This window comes from Lithobates pipiens, unplaced genomic scaffold (genome assembly GCF_037356315.1).
Source record: "Lithobates pipiens isolate NorthernLeopardFrog02 unplaced genomic scaffold, aLitPip1_a1.2 Scaffold_8, whole genome shotgun sequence".
Lineage (NCBI taxonomy): Eukaryota > Metazoa > Chordata > Amphibia > Anura > Ranidae > Lithobates > Lithobates pipiens.
The window spans coordinates 232921317-232942275 of record NW_027507903.1 but is presented as its reverse complement, the minus strand read 5'-3'; the positions used below and the strand labels follow the sequence as shown (position 1 = coordinate 232942275).

The window sequence follows — 20959 nt, the reverse complement described above, 5'->3', positions numbered from 1 at the left end:
TATTGTTAAAGATGGACCACTAGCTATATAGGTGAGGTGAATATCACGGTGTATACTGCGGTCAGGGCACGCAGACAATAACCAGAAAACAGCAGAGTTAAAGGGGTATATACAGATGTATACTGTGCTGTGCTGGAAGCACACACAACTTCCAATAACTCCAGCAGATGCCAATCGGGCCCAAATAGAGAACAGCTATGTAGGTGGATAATAGCGGTATGTACTGGGTACAGAGCAGGCACACAGCACGCACTATCTCCTGAGTGACACTGCTGACTGCAAGCTCTATTGTTAAAGATGGACCACTAGCTATATAGGTGAGGTGAATATCACAGTGTATACTGCGGTCAGGGCACGCAGACAATAACAAGAAAACAGCAGAGTTAAAGGGGTATATACAGATGTATACTGTGCTGTGCTGGAGGCACACACAACTTCCAATAACTCCAGCAAATGACAATCGGGCTCAAATAGAGAACAGCTATGTAGGTGTATATAGTGGTATGTACTGGGTACAGAGCACGCAGACAGCACGCACTAACACTACTGACTGCAAACTCTATTATTAAAGCTAGATCACTAGCTATATAGGTGAGGTGAATATAGTGGTGTATACTGCGGTCAGGGCACAGACAGTAACCACTACACAAGAGCAAAATAGTAAATCAGCCAAAAACGATTGGTGTGTAACTGTGTTGAAGGTACACAGAACACCCACTGCTTCAGATGCTAACAAACACTACACGAGGCCGCCTGAAAGGCAGCTTTATATAGTGTGGGGCGTGCACTACACAGTCTGAGCTATGATTGGCCACAGGCAGGATGCCTGTGGCCAACCATTGCTCTTCCCGCTACTGGCGCTGCGATTGGCCAAGCATGCGGGGTCACAGTGCATGCTTGGCCAATCGTGAGACAGCAATGCATTGCGCCATCGCAGTGCATTGTGGGCCACACGAATTTTGCCGCGAACGGCCCAAACGTTCGGAATTCGGCGAACGCACGAACGACCGATGTTCGAGTCGAACATGCGTTCGACTCGAACACGAAGCTCATCCCTAGTCTCGATATTATATGACGTCCAGGGTCGAACAGAATAGAACAAATGTGTATAGGTATTAGTGGTACTGCCTGAATGAACAGCGAAGGTCAAAACGAGGTTTGACAAATTACACTAAGTGACTTTGTATACGGATATATTCGGGTGTATTTTTAAAGTGTTTCCAGCATGCCCATTTTGTGTTATTTTTATCAGGGGTGTCTTTTGCTATGTGAATTAATTCCTCCATTTCTGAGACTTTATGTATCCTTTGGAGCCAATCTTTAGTAGAGGGGACGGTCTGGGATTTCCAGTGGATCGGTAGGCATTGTTTGGCTGCATTGATCAGGTGGATCGTTATTGATTTGCGATAGGAAGCTTGCGACAGAGTAGTGTGATGTAACAGAAATTGGGCTGGCGTATAGGGTAATTCGTAGGTCGTTATGTTCTTAATCAGCTTATGTATAGACCTCCAGAAAGGTTGGAGCAAGGGGCAGGACCACCAAATGTGAAGTAGCGTACCTCTACTCTGGTGGCACCGCTAGCAACATTCCGGGGTAGAGGGGTCCCATTTGTGTAGTCTGTCCGGTGTTCTATACCATCTCGATAGTACCTTGTAACCATTTTCTTGAGTGGACACGTTTATAGAACCTTTATGGATATTGAAGAAGGCTCTTTCCCATTCTTCTGTTGTGAGAGCGATATCTAGATCTTTTTCCCACATGGTGCAAAATTTGGAAACCGTGGGGTTGTGGTCCCGAAACAATAGGGAGTGCGTTTGGGAGATAAGATGCGATAGGGGTGTAGTCGAGGAACAAAGAGTCTCAAAGGGCGTCAGTTGTCGGGAACAGTCTTTTTCCTTACTGACTGTAGGTAGTGTGTGATTTGTTGGAATGTCCAGGTAGGTATAGGGGGTTTCTGCATAGTGGTAGCTATTTGGGCAGGTGTCAGTGGACGTCCATTCTTGTAAAAGTGTTGCAATAGAATTTGTGGTTGTGACCAGTGTAGTTGAAGAAAAGTTTGGTGTAATCCCGGGGGAAAGTCGGGGTTCATTTTCAGCGGTGTCAATGGCCCTGGGATAGTAGATAGAGTGGAGTGTGTGCATAATTTTCTGAAACAGTGCAGTGTCGGAGCTAAGAGTGGGTGTGCTTTGATTTCTTTGAGGCATGGAGAGGACGGGATCCACGGTAGAGATCTGAGTGGAAGAGTCATGAATGAGGATTCTAGGTGTACCCCAGTCTTTATTGGTCGCGTGGATATTCCAGTCTATGATCCTTGTCAAATGCACTACCTTGTAGTAGTTGGAGAGATCCGGGAGTCCTATGCCGCCGAGATGTTTGGGCAAGGACAGTTGGTCATAGTTGATTCTGGGTCTGTGGGAACCCCATAGGAATCTGGTGCACATGCTTCTATAAGATCTGAATAGGGCTTGGGGGAGGTGTATCGGTAGTGTTTGTAGGGTGTAAAGGATTCTCGGGAGCACGTTCATTTTTAATATCGCGGCTCTACCAAACCAGGAAAATGTTGGTTTATCCCATCGTTGTAGGTCAAGCGTGAGTTGTCATATCAAGGTTAGGTAGTTCCGTGCATAAAGATCCTTTAGATCCGTTGTAATTTTTATACCTAGGTAGGTGATGTGTTCGTCCTGCCAATGAAATGGGAAATTGGCTTTGCAATGGGTGACATCATCTGGGGGGAGGGAAATGTTGAGGGCATAGGACTTGGTGAAATTTATTTTGAGGTTGGATATTAGGTTGAAATTCCGAAATTCTTGCAAGAGGATCGGAATTGTTGTGTGAGGTTGTGTTAGGAATAATAAAATGTCATCCGCAAATGCGGCAAGTTTGTATTCTTTAACTGTAGTTTGGATACCTTTTATGTCAGGGTTTTGTCGTAGACTATTCAAAAGGGGTTCTAAGGTGAGTATGAAGAGGATAGGGGATAATGGGCATCCCTGTCTAGTTCCATTGCGTATGGGGAAGGCATTCGACAGGGTATTATTGACTCTGACTTTGGCCGTTGGATTTTGAGAAAGGGATTGAATGAAGGTAGTTAATCTAGGTCCGAGGCCAATGGTGTGTAGGACAGCTTGCATGTAATCCCATGCTACCCTGTCGAATGCCTTCTCCGCATCTAGGGACAGGAAGAATCCCTTTTGCTTGGAGCTTGAGATGAGGTGGTGTAGGTTAATGGCTTTAATGGTATTGTCCCTGGCTTCTCGGCCAGGGACAAACCCCACCTGATCGTTCTTGACGAGTGCGGGTAAAAGGGGAAGGAGTCTGTTGGCTAATATTTTTGCGAAGATTTTAATGCCCACATTCAATAGGGAAATGGGCCTATAGTTGGCAGCTTGCGTGTGATCTTTGTCTTCTTTAGGAATAACTACGATGTGGGCCTCAAGCATATCAGTATTGAGATCACTGGTGTTGGATAGGGAATTGAAAGCTTTCCTAAAAGGGTGTTGTAGAATGTCGGAGAAGGTTTTGTAATATACTGATGATAACCCGTCTGGGCCTGGGCTTTTTCCAGACTTAGTTTGTTTGAGTGCCGTATCCCATTCCAATTGTGAGATAGGGCTATCAATTTCCTGTAGAAGGTTTTTTTATCTTAGTGCATAGAATGTTGCACGAGAGACTCTCTCCTCATTGGCTGAGACAGCAGCGAAGCGCCATTGGCTTCCGCTGCTTCCAATAAAAGTCAGCGAGCAAATGAGAGAGAGGAGGCTGGGCCAGACCACGGCTCTGTAATGGACACACTGAGATGCTAGCAAGCTTCTTGCTGTGGGGGCACTCAACAGGAGGGAGGGGCCAGGGGCACAGAAGAGAGAGCCGAGAAGAGGAGGATCGGGGCTGCTCTGTGCAAAACCACTGCACAGAGCAGGTAAGTATAACATGTTTGTTCTTTTTACACAAAAAATTTACTTTAGTATCACTTTAAGCCTCTCTTCTCCAAGAAAAATAAACTTAATGTGTATAGCCTTTCCTCATAACTGAGATTCTCCAGTCCCCTTATTAGTTTAGTTGCCCTTCTCTGGACTCTCTCTAATTCCAGCACATCCTTCCTGAGGACTGGTGACCAGAACTGGGGAGCTTATTCAAGATGTGGCCGAACCAGAGTTTTGTAGAGTGGTAGAATTATAATGCAATGCTAATTTTCTGCTGGCCTTGCCAACGTTGTTCCCATTGTTCCCTCAGATGTTCTCCCTCTAACTTGTAGCCTGAATTCATATTTTTAGCCCACAAGTTCATCGGTTTACATTTCCCTATATTGAACCTCATTTGTCATGTAGTTGCTCTATTGCTCTATTTTATTGAGGTTCTCTCATATTCTCTCTGAATATCCAGTTTTGAAGTTATTGCGCTGCTTAGCTTTGTATTGTTAGCAAATACTGAGATTAAACTACCAACCTCTATATCACTTATGAACAAGTTAAACAGAATTGGTCCCAGGACAGAGCCCTGGAGCACCCAACTCACAACTCCAGACCGTTCAGAATCTACATTATTTATGGCCACCCTTTGGACTTGCCCCTGTATCCCATTTTTTATCCAGGTACAAACACTATCATTGATGCCAACAGACCTCAGTTTGTAACTTAAGCAATTATGGGGTACCATATCAAACACTTTGGCAAAATCTAGAAACACTACATCCACAAGTTTTCCTTATAGAATGTTAACAGGTCTGACAAGAACGAACTTTCATAAACCCATGTTGGTTACCACTAATGGTACTATTTTCATCAGCAAACTCTTGAATATGGTCACTTATCATACTTCCCAACAGTTTATAAACTATTAATGTGAAGCTGACTGGCTTGTAGTGTCCCTTTATGTATCTCAGCCCATTTTTGAATATTGGTACCTTGTTAGCTTTTCACCAGTCTGCTAGTACCATTCTGATCAGTAAACTGTCCTTCAAGATTAGGAATAATGGTCAAGCAATGAATATTTTTTGAGGATTCTCAGGTGTAATCCGTGTGGCCTGGTTCACATTAAGTGTCTTCTTTAGTGGTCTTATGTTAAAAAGTTTCAGTTAACTTCAATGGTTCAATGTTAAACTGCATTAGCAGTTCTTTACTGTTAGGGAGGCAAGGATGTGGAACTCCCTTCCACAGCTGGTAAACTCAGTGGGGAGTGGGGATAAAAAAAAAAAAAAATGTATGTGTGTTTATTAGCAAACATAGTGTACATGGATATGGAAAATGGTAGTGACATAAACACACACACATGCTCAGGTTAAACTGGATGGACTGGTGTCTTCATTCAACCTTACCAACTATGGAACTATATTTTTTCACTATTAGCCTACTGCCGTGTACACGCGACCGGACTTTCCGGCAGACTAGGTCCGAAGGGATTAGTCTGTCGGACAATCTGATCATGTGTGGGCTTGTCTGATCGTTTAAAAAAAAAAAATCAGACGGACCTAGAAATAGAACATGTTTCAAATCTATCTGACGGACTCAATTCCGACGGACCAAAATTGGAAAAAACATTTGTCTGTGTGCTGGTCCGAGGGACCAAATTCGACAAAAGTGAAGCTATTGGCTACTGGCTATTGAACTTCCTTTTGTAGTCCCGTCTTACGTCATCACGATCAAAGATTCTGAAAGTTTGTCGGAATTCCGCTGAAAGTCCACCGGGAAGACCATTGGACCTAGTCTGCCGGAAAGTCCGATCGTGTGTACGCGGCATTAGACAATGGCCCAAGTGCATGATCATAATATATCTCTTCAAATAAGGGATGTGCTATATGGATGCGTTGTGATCTTTACCTATTTTTCTTTACCCTGTTTTAGACATTAGAACGGTAATGCTATATACCATTACTGTAAATTACTTTTTTATCTTCTAACATCAACCTTACTATGTAGTTTCTGTGAAAGCCATGCATTGCTCATGTTGTTTTTTCTTTTACAGAATCACCAAAAGGCCCTCAACTGTCTGCAGGCATGAATGGAAATGTGCAATATCCCACTAGCTCTGGTCAGCAAGTAGCCTCTGCCATACCCTCTCCAAGTGCCAGTAAGCCTTGGCGCAGTAAATCCATGAATGTTAAACACAGTGCCACATCCACCATGCTGTCTGTTAAGCAGCCTAGTCCAGCAACTTCTCCTACCCCATCCCCAGATAGAGTAAAACCACCATTGTCTGAAGGAATTAAAAGTACCTCCTCTGGGCAAAAATCAATGCTTGAAAAATTTAAATTGGTGAACACTAGGGCCGGTTTGAGGTCTCCGTCTTCACCATCAAGTGAAGTCATTATTGAGGATGACTACTTATCAGAATGTGGAGAAAATGACTTGGGTTCCACAATAAGTAGTCCTAAAATATCACCCAAATTGACACCTCCAAAGGCTGGAAGCAAAAATATCAGCAATAAAAAGGGATTGCCTCAACCAAAGGAAAAGGAAGAGAAGAACAAGGACAAAAATAAATCAAACACTGAGAAAGCAGCTAAAGAGGAAAAGGAACAGACATCGGAAGGATCAAAAAAGAGCTCCAAAATTGCCAGCTTGATTCCAAAGGGAAATAAGTCAGCTGCAGTTAAAAAGGAAAGTTTAATTCCTTTATCAAGTGGAATCCCTAAACCCGGATCAAAAACGCCAGCAACAAAACAATCTACATCCCCTGTTTCTGCAACTGTAAAAGAGCCAGAAAAAAGCAGGACTACCAAAGGCAGTCAAACTGTATGCACACAAAAGTCCACCACCAGTGAAAAGGTATCTACCCCCACTGAAGGAAAGGTCTGTTCTGCTTCCACTACACAGACTACAACAACATATCCTCCTGGTGCCGGTGTCCAGTTTACAGGAAATGGTATTGTGCAACTTCCTCAGCAGCAGTACACACACCCAAATACTGCAACTGTGGCACCATTCATATACAGGTATATACACTAGTTATTATTTTATGATAAATGTACATAGAACTAGGGGTTTATGGATGAAAAATGACTAAATGGCTCATGTTGTAAAACATATTAATTACATGGTCTCTTGTCATACTTAAACAAACTCAAAACCTAATATTTGGAAAATTTGTATTTTTATAACCCCACTCCATAATAAGAGAAGGAAAAATGTTGACAGGTTAGCAGCTTTGGGGAAAAATAGGTTTGTTTAAGTCCGATATCTACCATAGTTGAATGTGAATGTGTTCACATTTATCTATAGTTCCACGCACACACTTCTATCATGCATACCATAGAATTTAGAATTGTGAAAAAAAGACACGTAATCCAACTGCACAAATGTGTGGTATGAGTCTCTGCACTAGTTATATCAAGGAAAATGTATTTCTAGTGGCGTACTATAATATTTCCTTCTTGATTTTTTCTGAATGAATGACTTGTATAGCCCTACCTATGTGAACTGAATTGCCTCAGGGCGCTTTCTTGCCACCGGTGTCCATCTGCAGCTTTTTACTCGGTCCTTTAACCTGTAGGGTCCCGACACACAACACATACAACATTGACATACACATACTATGGCGAATACATTTTTTTGGACGGGGTCTAATTATGCTACCAGCATGTCTTTGGAGTGTGGGAGGAAACCGGAGTACCTGGAGGAAACCCACACAGGCACAGAGAGAACATGCAAACTCCAGGCAGATAGTGTCGTGGTTGGGATTTGAACCAGCAACCCTATTGCTGCTAGGTGAAAGTGCTAACCACTACACCACTGTGCTGGCCCTCTGTCTATAACGGTTTGCTATGTGAGCCCCAAAATGTTTCCGGAACAATTATAAGACAACTTAGTTTACTTTAAGCAGTGTTCAATATTTCCCTCTTGCTAGATACACTCAGGGGTGGTTAAGCACTGTAAAGGATAAGTTCACTCAAAGTTAGGTTGTCCTTTAAAATAAAAAAAAGCTTGCACAGGAAAAACATTTTGTTGCAAATGAGCAGTCACCTTGTTATTCTTCCTCTTTTTTTTGGGAAATGAAGGGAAGAAACTCTGTCCTGTCCTGCTGCAAGCACCGCCAAGGGGAACTTTGCTTAGGAAGTTTCTCCAAAGCGTGCATTAACATGCAAATGAAAAACAAAAACATCTTTTGCATTCAACATACTTATAGATGTTCCAGATGCCTGGTACCCTTCTGCACACTGTGGTTTAATCTTTTGGGTCTACACTACTAGTAGGGTTTGGCTGATGGAACCACAATGTGCAGCAGTAGACTAGGGGGATGATTCTTTTCTGGAGCTTTTCCCACACCTCTATTTCCTGTGACACACCGACAGGAAAAAGGTGTGCAGTTGTCACTAAAACACCAAAGCTGGCCATACATGATTATTTTTTATTCAGCCAGTGGGCTGAATGAAAAATCTGACCCGACTCCCCCATCCACACATTAGATGAGAATGCGGTCATCTTCCCCACTGCAAGTGCTGAACAAATGAAAATTTTCCAGCAGGACCGTTCATGAGAAGTCGATTGATAGCTTGACTTCTCATGAACAGAAATGGCCATAGATGGATCAAAATTTGTCAGTTTCCTGCTGAACTAGCCAGATTCCGATCCATTTTTGGCCAGCTTAAGACACAGGCAGCAATAAAAACATTGTCAGAATATCTAAGTCTTCCCTACACTACTATAAATTTATTTTTTTCTGTAATCCTGACATCCTTGACAGGATGTGAGAGAAAATCTCCCCAAAAGGGATACAAATATGAATAAAAACTTTTACAGTTTTTTTCTAAAAAAGTTCTAAAGCTTCTCTGCTCTATCCAAAACCAACAAAAAAGTTCAGTAGTACAATTTATTTACTGTATATATTTAGAATGGACTAATTACTTGATACAGTGATAGAAGCAGTAGATTATCAGACAGCAGTGAAACAATGGGCAGAAGGAGGCTAACAGCTGGGCCTCCTGATTATCAAGTTAAATATACAACTCTGCATAATCTTTCAGACTGTTTTTTTTATAATTGAGTGTTCATCTTAAAAACACCAAAAAAAGTTGTTGAATAAGAAAAAAAAAATATTTTAAGAAAACATTGCTCAGCTCTATTACTAAGACTCTTTCGGGTGCAGATACCACCTGCGGCAGCCATTTTTAATATCTCTGCCATCATTAGTAGTTAGAGCAGTGGTGGCCAGGTTACACAGTGTCTTTGAATAATAGGACACTAGCAGCTCGGGTGCACAATATCATTGGTTGCCAGGATGCTATCAGATAGTATGCACAGCATTGTTTGCTTGGACACTGTTGGCTAGTCTGCACATAGTCCTTGGTTTCTAGGATGTAGACGGCCAGGCCGAACAGCATCATTGGTTGCTATGGAACAGGTGGTCACCTGCATCATAACGTCCAACGATACTGTGCTGCCTGGGAGCTAAATTTTCATAGGACTGAACATGCACTGGGGACAGAATGTGGGGTTAGTGTCCATTAGAAGCTTAACTGAGTATATAAATCCACACATCCAGATATTAAACTGATCGCAATATGTGTTAGTTGCTGGATTTTTCAAATATTTGCCACCAAGCTTAACATTTTATTCAAGTGCACTTGTACAAATCAGTAATGGAAACTAATGTGCATGCCATAGATACACAAATATGCCAATGACTAGTTAATTAGAATGCAGTCAGCATGCTAGAATTATAGTGAGCTACGGCAGGAGATCAGTCTAGGTTACTGACAAAAGAATATTACAAATTATGAATATTCTGCAAAACAGAAAGGTATGAGTATAACATTATAAAACCTTAGCTGCATAATGAGAATTGGAAATGACAGGTGTTAAAGTATTTGCCTGCTGGAGGGAATAATCCACATAAACTTTGCACAGTCTGCCTAGGAAATTAACATTTTGAGAGCAGTGCTAGTAATAAACATATTTCGTACTGCTGAGCCAGATACATGAAATGGTAACTCATCCCTTTGCCAGGCATATACTATGAGGACAGGTTCATGCAATTAAGTCCCAATGGTTTAACTGCTTGCTGACCAGCTGCTGCAGTTTTACTGTGGCAGAATGGCACGTCTGGGCGAAACAATGGTACCTTACGTCGCTTCCCCTATTGGCCACTTGGGGCACGTGCAGCATGTGCCTGGAGCCATTGCGAGTGCCCGGCAGGTTAGATGACCCACAATCGCTCTTGACAGAGCGAGAACTGGGATCTTTGTGTATAAACACACAAATTCCGGTTCTTTCAGGGGAGAGGAGACAGATTGTCTCTTCCCCTAGTCAATCCCACCCCCCCTACAGTTAGAACACACCTAGGGAAAGTTAACCCCTTCATCGCCCCCTAGTGTTAACACCTTCCCTGCCAGTGACATTTATACCGCAATCAGTGCACTGATCGCTGTATAATTGTCAATGGTCCCAAAAATGTGTCAAGTGTCCAATTTTTCCGCCGCAATATCGCAATCCCGATAAAAATTGCATATCGCCATTACTAGTAAAAAAAAATAATAATAATAATAAAATCCATAGCCATAAATCTATCCCCTATTTTGTAGACGCTATAACTTTTGCGCAAACCCATCAATATACACTTATTGCATTTTTGTTTTACCAATAATATGTAGAAGAATGCATATAAGCCTAAACTGAGGAAAAAAAATATTATTTTTTTTTTTTAAATTTGGGATATTTATTATAGCAAAAAGTTAAAGATATTGTGTTGTTTCAAAATTGTCGCTCTTCTTTTGTTTATATCACCATAATGTCGCAGTCACAATAAAAATCGCTGATCGCATAAGCCTAAACTGAGGAAAAAAATTATTATTATTTTTTTTTTTAAATTTGGGATATTTATTATAGCAAAAAGTAAAAGATATTGTGTTTTTTCAAAATTGTCGCTCTTCTTTTGTTTATATCACCATAATGTCGCAGTCACAATAAAAATCGCTGATCGCCGCCATTACTAGTAAAAAAAAAAAATTATTAATAAAAATGCCATAAAACTATCCCCTATTTTGTAAATGCTATAACTTTTGTGCAAACCAATCAATAATCGCTTATTAGTAAAAAATAATGCGTTTTTTTTCAAAATTGTCGCTCTATTTTTGTTTATAGCGCAAAAAATAAAAACCTCAGGGGTGATCAAATACCACCAAAAGAAAGCTCTATTTATGGGAAAAAAAGGACATCAGTTTTTTTTGGGTAAAGCGTCGCATGACGCAGTGCCGTATTGCTAAAAATGGCATGGACATTGAGCAGCCAAATCTTCCGGGGCTGAAGTGTCTGTCTGCTTGTTGTTATCTGTTAATTTTGTCACACTGACTTTTTACCATAATATTTCTTTGTCGCAAAATGTATTTGACAATAGGGGTAAAGTAAGTGGACAAACATTATAATGGGGAATAATTAACATAAACTAAATGTAGTAAATGAAAAAGATGAAGCAAGTAAAAATAGAGACTATAGGGGAGTATATTAACTTTTTTCTTGTTCTAAAAAGTCAAAATCTGTGTTTACTGGAGCAGGATTCATATGAAACAAATAACTGGAATCTTCAAAGTCCTATTTACAGTATATAAGAAAACAAGCTTTGTGATATTTCCTATATAGAACATTCATGGTTTCCTTAGTTGACACTAAAAAACAATACACCTGATAGAGAAAAAGGCTCTAGAAATGGATACATTAGTTTAAAGTGGACCATTGCAGTTTTTTAAATGGGGGTTCTTTTCCCCACTCCCTCTCGACTTTAAAGAGAACAGCGTGGTCACATGTTTACTTGTGGTTTAAGGAAAAACATTACAGACCGAACAGGATCATACTTCCATAAAAAGTTTTAACAAAAAAACGGACGGGCTAACGTTGCTGTAGAAAATCAGAAATGTGAAAAAATAAAATAGAGTAGAAAGTATAAAAATAATAAAATACAACTGCCTGCACTAAAAAGTCCAATAAAAAAAAACTTCAAGTAAATAGGCATAGAAAAGAGTGCAGCGCTATGTATGCAACAAATGAGATGATTTTTGCAATATGATATGTGAAAAAATATGTGAAGGAAAACTAAGACAAAGTCCCAAAAAATGAATTGATTCCAAATAAATAGTGTGAAAACATAATACACATGACGTGATGCTGTTAATATAAGTGCAAAAAAAAAAAGGAATTTTTCCAAATTGGCACTAAAAACAAAGTCCAAGTGGAAAATCAATCCATAAAACAGAAATACCAATCCATATGTGATGACAGTGACAAAAGCATGCAGAATCTTCAAATCCACACCTAAGTGAGAAAGTGCAGGGAAATCGATCTCCCCAAGACCCTTAAAGTTCACAAAACTCACAAAATTTTCCTATTGCCCATCAATTCTGTTAAAAAAACGTAATGACGTCGCCGTTGTAGGAGCCACCCTACGTGTTTCATCACAATAGGACATTGTCTGGGGATTGGCCAGGTGCATCTACGCATATGGGCTATATAGCCTGACGGCGTCATCTTGAGCACTGGATGCCAAGTTACTAAAATAATGAAGCCAGGGCAAGACCGCCAAGTTTTAAAAATGGCTGTTTTTTCGGGAGCAGTGATTTTAACCGGTTCCCAACCGGCGCACGCCAATGTAGGTTGGCAGAATGGCACGTCAGGCAAATGGGCATACCTGTACATCCCTTTAAATTTGCAGCCCTGCCATTGTGAGCGCGCCGCCGGCGGCACGCTCACGTGCCGGTCGGGACCCCCGTGAGTCCGGTCGCGGGTACCGCAGACTCGATCGCCGCGGGCATACCCGTGATCGTCTCACAGGGCGGCTGAATGGAGAAATGCCGTTGTAAACAGCATTTCCCCATTCTGTCTAGCAACTAGTGACGCTGATCTCTGCTCCATGTGATTGGAGCAGAGATCAGTGTTCACTAAATGAAAGCCCAGCCCCCACAGTTAGTAAAACACCCCTTGGAACACTTAACCCCTACACTGCCACTCACTGGTTAACCCCTTCACTGCCAGTGTCATTTACACAGAAATCACTGCATTTATATAGCAGTGATTGCTGTATAAATGACAATGGTCCCAAAAATGTGTCAAAAATGTCCGATGTGTCTGCCATAATGTCGCAGTCACAATAAAAATCGCTTATCGCCGCCATTACTAGTAAAAAAAATATATTAATAAAAATGCCATAAAACTATCCCCTATTTTGTAAACGCTATAACTTTTGCGCAAACCAATCAATAATCGCTTATTGCGATTTTTTTAAACAAAATATGTAGAAGAATACGTATCGGCCTAAACTGAGGAAAATAAATGTTTTTTTATATATTTTTGGGGGATATTTATTATAACAAAAAGTAAAAAATAATGCGTTTTTTTCAAAATTGTCGCTCTATTTTGTTTATAGCTCAAAAAATAAAAACCGCAGGGGTGATCAAATACCACCAAAAGAAAGCTCTATTTGTGGGAAAAAGGGACGTCAATTTTGTTTGGGAGCCACGTCACATGACAGCGCAATTGTCAGTTAAAGCGACGCAGTGCCGAATCGCAAAAAGTGGTCTGGTCTTTGACCAGCAAAATGGTCCGGGGCTGAAGTGGTTAATAATGCTTAAAGTGAACCAATAAATTAAATATTCCTTTAAATGTTGTGCCTAGGGATGTCCTTAGTATGCCTGTAAAGTAGCGCATCTTTCTCATGTTCACAGTGCCACAGTTATATGTCATTTTTTCCTTTAGAAATGTAATTTTAAACTGCTTCCAACTGTAATGTATTGTAGGATCTTGCCAATATAGATAAAAATACAAAAAAAATGGTGTGGATGTCACCCCCAAAATCCATACCAGGCCCTTCAGGTCTGGTATGGATATTAAGGGGAACCCCGCACCTATTTTTTTTTTTTTAAATGGCATGTGGGTCCCCCAGGCACTATATACTCTGAACAGCAGTATATATACTATAAGGCCTGCCCTATATACTCTGCAGAAAATCTGGCCTTAGGTGTTGGTGGTACCAGAACACTGTAGGCCTTCACAGTTACTCTTGTTGGGCACCGGAATGGGCCCTGCTGTGAAATATTATATCAAGAATTCTAATTACATGCCCCTGTTAAACAGGGGCAGAAAAATTGGTTCTTGGGCAGTGGTGGTGGTGTCTCAACACTGTAACCCTTTACAGATACTCTTGCTGGGTGCAGGAACGTGCCCTGCATTGAAATATTATATCAAACATTTTAATTACATGCCCCTGTTAAACAGGGGCAGAAAAACTGGGTCTTGGGTTCTGGTGTCACAACACTGTACCCCTCACAGATACTCTTCTTGGAGGCAGGAACGGGCCCTGCTATGAAATATTATATTAAAAATTGTAATAACATGGCCCTGTTAAACAGGGGCAGAAAAACTGGGCCTTTATGGTGGTGGTGCCATAACACTATAACCCCTCACAGATACTCTTGTTGGGCGCAGGAACGGGCCCTGCTGTGAAATATTAGATCAAAAATTGTAATTACATGCTACTGTTAAACAGTGGCAGAAAAATTGGGCCTTGGGTGGTGGTGCCCTAAACCAAAATTATTGGAAGATAGCATCATCAAGATTGAGGAGAAATAGAATAGTCAGCATAGGCAGTCTTCAAGGGATCCCTCATCCATAGCAAATTCTATCAGTTACATCAGAATCAGGTGCTGATGATCCAAGACTGATTCATTTTTATAAATCTGAGCCTATCAACAGAGTCTGAGGACAGGCACACTCTTTGATCCATTACAAACCCTCCAGCAGCACTGAATGTGCGTTCAGAAAGCATGCTGGATGCAGGACAGGCCAGTAGCTCAATTGCATGTTGAGCAAGTTCTGGCCAGTGGTCCATCCTCAAGACCCAATAACCCAGTGGATGCTCTGTTGGAAAGGTCTCCAAGTCTACTCTTGCCTCTAGATATTCCTGCACCATGTAATGCAGATGCTGGCGATGGTTGCTTGCAGATCTTTGTGCTGAGGACTGAAAAATAGTTTAAAGGCATCGGTCAGCCACCTTCTCCACCACTCTTCCTCTTACTGAAAAAAGCCTCAGCAACACGTTGTCCAGCACCAGGAAATTATAACCTCCCAGGGTCTGGAAATGCATTGCATAAATCTTTCTTCAAGGCCTCCTGAAGATGTTTCATCCTCTGCTTCCTCTGCAAAGGCAGGATGAGTTCTGCAACCTTACCCTTGTAATGTGGATGAGGAAGGGTTGCCAGCCAGTAATGACCCCTCTCTTTGATACCAGGGTCCTTTTGCAGGCTTTGCAGAATCAGGGAGGCCATGCAGTGTAAGTTTTCAGATCACATTATCCGTAACTACCTCCTCCCAGCCACCTACAAATGCTTGGGTTTCTGGGGACTGAAAATCAGCCCTTGAAGACTGCTGCTGAGTGTTATCCTCTACATCCAGGCTGACACTATCCCCCTATTTCTCCTCTTCTTCCTGTGTGTTTGGCGGGCCCGCAAGAATGCTATCTGGATAAAGGGGGCCTTGAGAGGTAAGGAAGTTTCCTCTTCCTTCCGCTGTTCTTCCTCAAGTGCCCTGTCCATGATTCCACGAAGCATGTGCTCCAACAAGATTAGAGGGACAGTGTCACTGCTGCATGCATTGTCGCTGCTCACCATCCTTGTGGCCTCCTCAAATGGTGACAGGACAGTGCATGCATCCTTGATCAGTATCCACTGGCATGGCGAAAAGGAGCTCCCCTGACCCTGTCCTGGTGCCATACTCACACAGGTACTCATTGATGGCCCTCTGCTATCTGTGCAGCCACTGCAGCATTGCCAACATTGAGTTCCACCTGGTGGGCATGTCACAAATGAGGCAGTTGGTTGGCAGGTTGCATTCCCTTTGAATGTCACTGTCAGAAGGCAGAGAGAAGGTTGGTGCCATTGTCACATACAACCACTCCAGGCTGAAGATGGCATTCCGCCAACCACCTCTGAGCCTTCTCCTGCAGAGCTGACAGAATCTCTACCCCAGTGTGGCTCCTGTCCCCTAGGCAGACCAACTCAAGTACTGCATGGCATCTTTAAGACTGCTTGCATAGCCCCTTGAACGCTTACGGAACATCACTGGTTCAGAGGACAAATCTGCAGAAGAGGCCATAGAGGGAAAAGAAGAGGAGGGGTGGAGGAGAGAGCTGTGGCAGAATCACCACTAGCATTTTGGAAGCTTGGTGGCGGAACAAGCTCCAATAACACTGAACCCTGTCCTGCATCCTTTCCAGTTGCCAGCAGAGTGCACTGTGGCGAAAACGTAATGTCCCTGCCCATGCCTGCTGAACCATTAATAAGAGGTAATATGAACCTTACTACTGATCGCCCCGTCCAACGAGGCAAAAACATTGCCTTCCATCTGATATTAGAGAGCCAGAATGGCCTTCCGTGAAAAGAAATGGCATTTTGGAACCTGCTACTGAGGTACAGCACATTCCACACATTCACGAAAGGGGGCAGAGTCTACCAACTGAAAAGGCAGCAGTTACAGTGCTAGCAATTTGACCAAGCTAGCATTTAGACGCTAAGTATGTGGATGGCTGCAAGCAAATTTCATTTTATGGTTCAGCAACTGGGGTAGGAAATGTGCCTGCTAAAATCAGATAGTGGTTTACTGCTAGCAGATTGGCTGCAAGTACTTGGGACACCTATTGCTATACCTTCATTCCTCTCAGTGCAGGTTTTTGAGAGGACTGGAGGTATAGTAGGGTTGGAGATCCCAGATGAGGAGCAAGGAGAAGTCCGCCTTTTTCTTTGACGTGGGTCTTTCAAGTGCTGTTGCCAACGGACTGCATGGCAGGTGATCGTATGTCTGATCAAGCATGTGGTGCTTAAGCGGCTGCTGTTCTGGCCACGCTTCAGACATAGGTTGTAAACAGCACACGTGTCGAAAAAGTCAGCGGGGAGTCAGTAGCACCCTGCACCAGCAGAGCTCTGCGGTGTGATGCAACAGGGTGGCTGCCCCATAGAGGGCATCCTGCCTCATTGGAGTTGGGCCTCCTCCTCCTCTCTTCTCTCAGGCACCCAAGTACAGTCAGTGACATCATCATCCCCTCCATTTTCATCACTGGAGCAAACTTGGCAGTATGCTGCAGCTGGGGGAACATAACTGCCAGTTTCTTGTCCTTCTTGTGAACCCCCTCTCTCTAGGCTCACGTTGCTCCCTTCCTCAACCTGGGAACCACTGGAGCCTTCAAATCGCTGCGCATCCTCCAGCAGCATGTACCTGACACTGTGGTTGAATAATTCTGGGGACTTCTCCGTGCATGATGGTGGGGCTACAGAAGGAGTGACTGTGGACAAGGAGCCGGTGGAATAGGCTGCTTTGGCAGCTGCTGCATTGGAATTTAAACTACTCTGAGCCTGGGTGACAGAGGATGAGGAGGATGAGGGTGGCTTTGTTATCCACTCCACCAACTCTTCTGCATGTTGTGGCACAATAACACGGCCAGCAGCAGAAAAAAAGGACACGTGTGCCCCACGGCCACCTGCAGAGGATGCACCATGTCCAGGACCACCACTGTTGACTGTAGACACAGAGGCTGCTTGTCCTCTTTAAGTGGCCTGTGAGTATCTGCCTCTCCTTGGTGGCCTTCCGGACATAATGTATTTTTTGTTTTGCAACACCACACTACACTGTATTAGATACTGTGTATGCTGCCTGAAGTGTATTATAAACTGGCTGGCTGCACTGTACTATGCACTGTGTACACCAGAAGTGTAGTAGAAACTGTACACACTGTATTAGGTACTGTGTACATCACCTGCACTGTAGAAAAGCTGCACTGTATTGTATACTGTGTACACCACCAGAAGTGTAGTAGAAACTGTACACACTGCATTCGATAATGTGTTCACTGCCTGCACTGTATTAGCAACTGTACAATGGCTGCACTGTATTGTATACTGTGTACGCCACCAGAAGTGTAAGAGAAACTGTAAACACTATATTAGATACTGTGTACACTGCCTGCACTGTTTTAGAAAATGTACTAGAAAAAAAGAGAAATGTCTGGTTTCACCAGTGACACACCTCCATCCCTAAAATATGCAACAAAATGGAAAAATCTCGCCCTGGGATTTTACATGAGGTGGGCACCGCTAAGCAAATGAAAGTAACAGCAGTAAATACAGTATATATTTATTACTAAAACTATTACATGCATTAATGTCATCAAAGAAGGCCAATTCATACAGAATACATATAAATGGGTATAATAAAAATAATAGTAGTAATGGTACATTTGTGTATGAACAATCACATAGCATACAAACATCAGGTGTACCCGACATGTTTCGCGAGTCCCAACTCACTCTTCAGGGGTAGATGTGTATGAATTGTACCTAAGGTGAAAGGATATAGATTGAGTATATGACATGATATTGGTATTTTAGGGCAGAGGGTAAGAGGGACCTAATGAGTAAAGGCCCCATACTTACCACTACACATAGCCAAACCAACGGGTGTGCAGCTTCCAAACAGTGGCAGCAGGTGTCTCGCCAGGGAGCTGAGAAGGCAGAGCCGAAAGTAACCCCACACAGGTCAGATTGGAGGGAAAGCATCGCATGGATGAAAAATGTGTATCCCTATGGGTCTCATTATGTCCAACTAACTATTGACTGTAAAAATAAAGGTGTATGTCAGATAATCTGGAGTAGTAGGTAAAATACAGGAGTAATGGCATAGACAAATCTATATGTAGATATAAGACTAGAGCCAGGAATGGCATGGACAAAAGGACTGTAGTGAGATGTGATAAAGAGATACCAGATACTAGCATGAGTGAAAATCAAAAAGTGAACAGGAAGAGGGAGGAAAAATGAAAGATAGGAAAGAAATGAAGTGCAAGTATAAGCCTGTGTGATCAGAGACAGGCTGCAGGTAAGCATTTGAGAGGAACCATGTGAAAAAAACAAATGAATATACTTGAGTGAAATAAGTATATAACTGTATGGGAAGCGGTTTCCACAAGAATGTGTGTTCATTGAAAAAGAGAGCTGCAAATGAAACCATGCAGTGCTAAACCTCCAAGTTATATCCAGGAAGGGCTCAAAAGGCCCCGCCCCCAATGTCATGTGTGGATGATTGGCGTGCGAGCGTAGGGAGCGCCCGCTGTCATCGGGAGATGCACAAGCACTCCTATAAGTCATCCAGATGGCACAGTGCGTGCAACCGTAAAAACTCAGTAAAAATGCCATACAACTATCCCCTATTTTGTAAATGCTATAACTTTTGCGCAAACCAATCAATAAACGCTTATTGTGATTTTTTTTACCAAAAATATGTAGAAGAATACGTATGGGCCTAAACTGAAGAAAAAAAATATATATATTTTTTTGGGGGATATTTATTATAGCAAAATGTAAAAAATAATTATTTTTTTTCTAAATTGTTGCTCTTTTTTTGTTTATAGCGCAAAAAATAAAAACCGCAGGGGTTATCAAATACCACCAAAAGAAAGTTCTATTTGTGGGGAAAAAAGGACGTTGGTTTTGTTTGTCTGTTGTCGCACAACCGTGCAATTGTCAGTTAAAGTGACACAGTGCCGAATCACAAAAAGTGCTCTGGTCAGGAAGGGGGTAAAATCTTCCGGGGCTGAAGCGGTTAAAGGTCGTTTTGAAACATTTAATAGTTAAAGTGATTGTAAAGTCTCGTTTTTTTTCTATAAAAATAATAAACATGTTACACTTACCTGCCCCGTGTAATGGTTTTGCACAGAGCAGCCCAGATCCTCCTCTTCTCAGGTCCCTCTTCAGCTCTCCTGACCCCTCCCTCCTCTCGAGTGCTCCCACAGCCAGCAGCTTTCTATGGGGGCACCCAAGCCAATCTGCAGCTCCGTGTGTCCATTCAGACACGGAGCCCTGGTCCAGCCCCACCCCTCTCTCTCCTGATTGGCTAACTGACTTTGATTGACAGCAGCTGTGTCTCAGCCAATCAGGAGGGAGAGTCCCCCGATGCACAAGGCACTTGTGGACATTGCTGAAAAGAGATGGGGCTCAGTATTAGGGAGGCTGAGGGGGGGGGGCTGCTGCACATAGAAGGCGTTATATCTTAATGCATAGAATGCATTAAGATAAAAAGCCTTCTACCTTTACAGACACTTTAAGAGCATTAGATACAGCCAATGTTTTTCAGATGAAAAAAGGCTTCACCTTCAGGACTTGAGCAAAGGGACCCATATTAAGGTTTGATGAAGACTAGCATCTCCTGACAGCACTGTAGTCATCTGGCTGAGTCTAATGCCGTATACATACGATGGGATTATCCGGCAGACCAGAGTCCGCTGGAAAATCTGCCCGTGTGTGGGCTCCGGCAGACTTTTTCTTACCAAAAGTCCGGCGGACTTGGAAAGGAGTTTTGACTCAAAATTGTTAAGGCTGGAGAGAGCATCGTGTCAACATCGCAAGAAGGAAGAAGAAGAAGCGGAAGAAGCAGAACGTGGCGGCGGCGACAGCGACAGAAGACCGGGCCAACACTAGTAAAAGAGCTGGAAGAAGAAAGCGGAGGCCCAGCAAGAAGACCCCCGAAGAGCGGGACAAGACCCCCGAAGTCGGAAGAAGACCCCCGGACGGCGACGAAGGAGAAAGCCGGGCTCCTCCACTAGTAAAAAACTAGCAGAAGACTTTTTCCCCAGGTGAATGGGTAGGGGTACAATGTACCCCATACTCATTCACATAGGGTAGGGGGCTGGAATCTGGGGGCCCCCTTATTAAAGGGGGCTCTCAGATTCTGATAAGCCCCCACCCGCAGACCCCGACAACCAACGGCCAGGGTTGTTGGGAAGAGGCCCTTGTCCTCATCAACATGGAGCACCCCCCCATGTTGAAGGCACGCGGCCTGGTATGACTCGCTCGCCCCCACCCCTTTTCCTGACTGGCTGGGCTGCGTGCTTGGATAAGGGTCTGCTATGGATTTTGAGGGGACCCCACACCGTTTTTTTGGCGTAGGGTTTCCCCTTTAAATCCATACCAGGTGGCGCTAGTTTCATCTACCTGGAGCCA

At 42.9% G+C, this 20959-nt stretch overlaps 1 protein-coding gene across 23 annotated transcripts in view; it reads left to right on the top strand.

The window, feature by feature from the left end:
• NAV3 (neuron navigator 3) overlaps positions 1 to 20959 on the top strand; it is an 873011-nt gene that overhangs the window by 640665 nt on the left and 211387 nt on the right. For all 23 annotated transcript variants that reach the window (XM_077474065.1, XM_077474059.1, XM_077474072.1 and 20 more), the window contains one exon: positions 5959 to 6928. In XM_077474065.1, the coding sequence (XP_077330191.1) occupies positions 5959 to 6928 (970 nt within the window). The remainder of the gene's footprint in view (positions 1 to 5958; positions 6929 to 20959) is intronic.